Consider the following 2,082-nt stretch of genomic DNA (forward strand, 5'->3'; position numbering starts at 1 on the left):
AGCGATGGATTTGGTCTTTACGACTGTATTATCCGATGGACGTACAGTTGATATCTGTGAAGATGGCTCCAATACTGCGGTGACTTTGAAAAATCTGCAAGAATATACAGATTCTATGCTTCGAGCACGGATCCAAGAAACGCAAGAGGTGGTGAATATAGTAAAGCAGGGACTGCACTCCATTATGCCGGTGTCTGCATTGGCTCTTCTGACGTGGAATGAGCTTGAGAAACGCATGTGTGGCGTTGCGGAAGTGGACGTGAAGCTATTGCAGATTAATACCGAGTACGACGAAGATTTGTCGATGAACGACGAGTTTATTCAGAGATTTTGGCGCGTGCTGGAAAGTCTCGAAGCGGAGGATAAACGAGCCTTCCTGCGGTTCGTGTGGGCCCGGTCTCGTTTGCCTTTGGGCTCAGCACAGTTCCACCAGAAATTTAAGATCCAAGCGCTTGCGTCTTCGGGTAATGGAGACGTGAACGGCTCATCGTCAGGACCCCCTGGAGGCTGGATGGACTCGCAGATGCCGAAGTCGCATACGTGTTTCTTCGCACTCCAACTCCCACGATATTCCAGCGACGAAATCTGCCGCGAACGACTTTTGTATGCTGTGCGCAATTGCGTCGAAATGGATGGAGACTTCCGTCTTGCTGACACGGAAATGACAGGCTGGACGGGTATCAGTCCGACAGATCAGCTTCGAATTTGACCAGCCATTTGCCAAATAAAAGGCAGAACGTCCGGATCGAGGCCAAAGATATTGGCGGTATAACCAGTGTTTTACAAAAATCTTTAAGCTTATAAATTGCTCGGAAAGCCTAATCGAATTGCTCTGTAGAAATGTTTTTTTTTTAAGTATTGCGCTTCCTCTTCGATGCTCCAAGTCTCACTATATATGCTCATCTTTTAATTAAATAGAGCTTGACTATGCTATTACACAATATTTTATCTTTGTCTGTGCACAATGCAGACGAATGTAAATGTGTAAGTGTACGTCTGTTTCGATACTGTACAACATTACACTGTAAATATCCAGAGAGCCACTTATTTTCTATAGTAGTAAAGCTGCGCTATTTAACATCTACTTCGAAGTATTTAAAATTAAGTGTAAAATCCAAATGAAATTCTTCATACCTCGAAGTATTACAATGGAATTGAACTTTGCAATACAGCTGGAGATAAGGAAAATTGACGATTAAGTCCCAAAGTACACGTACGAGGACTTGAATAGATCCATAATCGAACACTCGTTCCTATTTCTTTAGTGATTTGTGAGCTATCGAATGCCGGATAAAAAGAAATTGAAAAATATTTGTTTGGGATAACCGTTTCTAAATTAGGCACTGGTTTTAGAGAATAACTAGGCAAACCAGTGGATTCTTCAGACAGAAAATATCTCCTTCCTTCGAGGGTTTGAACCCTGTAGTGGCTCTTGGAAACGAGACGTAATCCTGTTATTGTATTCATTACCGGTACAAACAGTCTACCACGCTAGGTTGCAGGGTTTTGGTGTTAAATTGCGTAATGTTAATTTTTCGGCAGTAAGTCAAATTTTTTGGGGCTTCTGAAACAGTTCTTAAAGCCACAATAATTACATACGATAACGGCAGACAAACCAACGTTGGGGGACCATGTATTATCACAGCTCAACAACTAACCGGATACTAGCAGGCCTAGCAACGTGCGTCGTTATTCAGTCATTCTTGTGAAGGTTGTTGGAGATGAAACCCGTTGTACTTGAGAGCGGAGCCGTCGTCTTCGGCAAAGTAGCTTCGCTACCTGCAAGCGAAAAATCGTTGTTCTTTGGCTTCCACAAGTATTTAATGGGCTCGACCGTTGTCTATATGCCCCGGTACTTGATTTCGAAATCTTGGGACCAGTGTTGAAATGTCGCCGTGACCTTCCACGGACGCCATCGATACAAGGACGACTGCTACGGCGGTGATGAATGCAAGAACGGTCATTGTTCGGCTTTTCGGCTAAACAGGGAAGTTAGATCACAAACGTCAAATGATGCTTTGAAGCTCGAAGCGAGCGGCTTGAACTTCATCGTGTCCCATCCCCACTCTTCAATCAGGCAGG

General features: G+C 43.9%; 1 protein-coding gene across 1 annotated transcript; it reads left to right on the forward strand.

Moving 5' to 3' along the window:
• Positions 1-184: 184 nt before the first annotated feature.
• On the forward strand, positions 185-1,364 carry PITG_21536 (HECT ubiquitin ligase, putative; the record flags this gene model as incomplete). Its single annotated transcript, XM_002894982.1, has 3 exons — positions 185-603; positions 669-766; positions 1,354-1,364. 3 exons carry the CDS (start codon positions 185-187, stop codon positions 1,362-1,364), a joined length of 528 nt encoding a protein of 175 aa, XP_002895028.1.
• Between the last annotated feature and the right edge of the window lie 718 nt (positions 1,365-2,082).

This window comes from Phytophthora infestans, genomic scaffold (assembly GCF_000142945.1).
Source record: "Phytophthora infestans T30-4 supercont1.314 genomic scaffold, whole genome shotgun sequence".
In the NCBI taxonomy this organism is placed as follows: domain Eukaryota; phylum Oomycota; class Peronosporomycetes; order Peronosporales; family Peronosporaceae; genus Phytophthora; species Phytophthora infestans.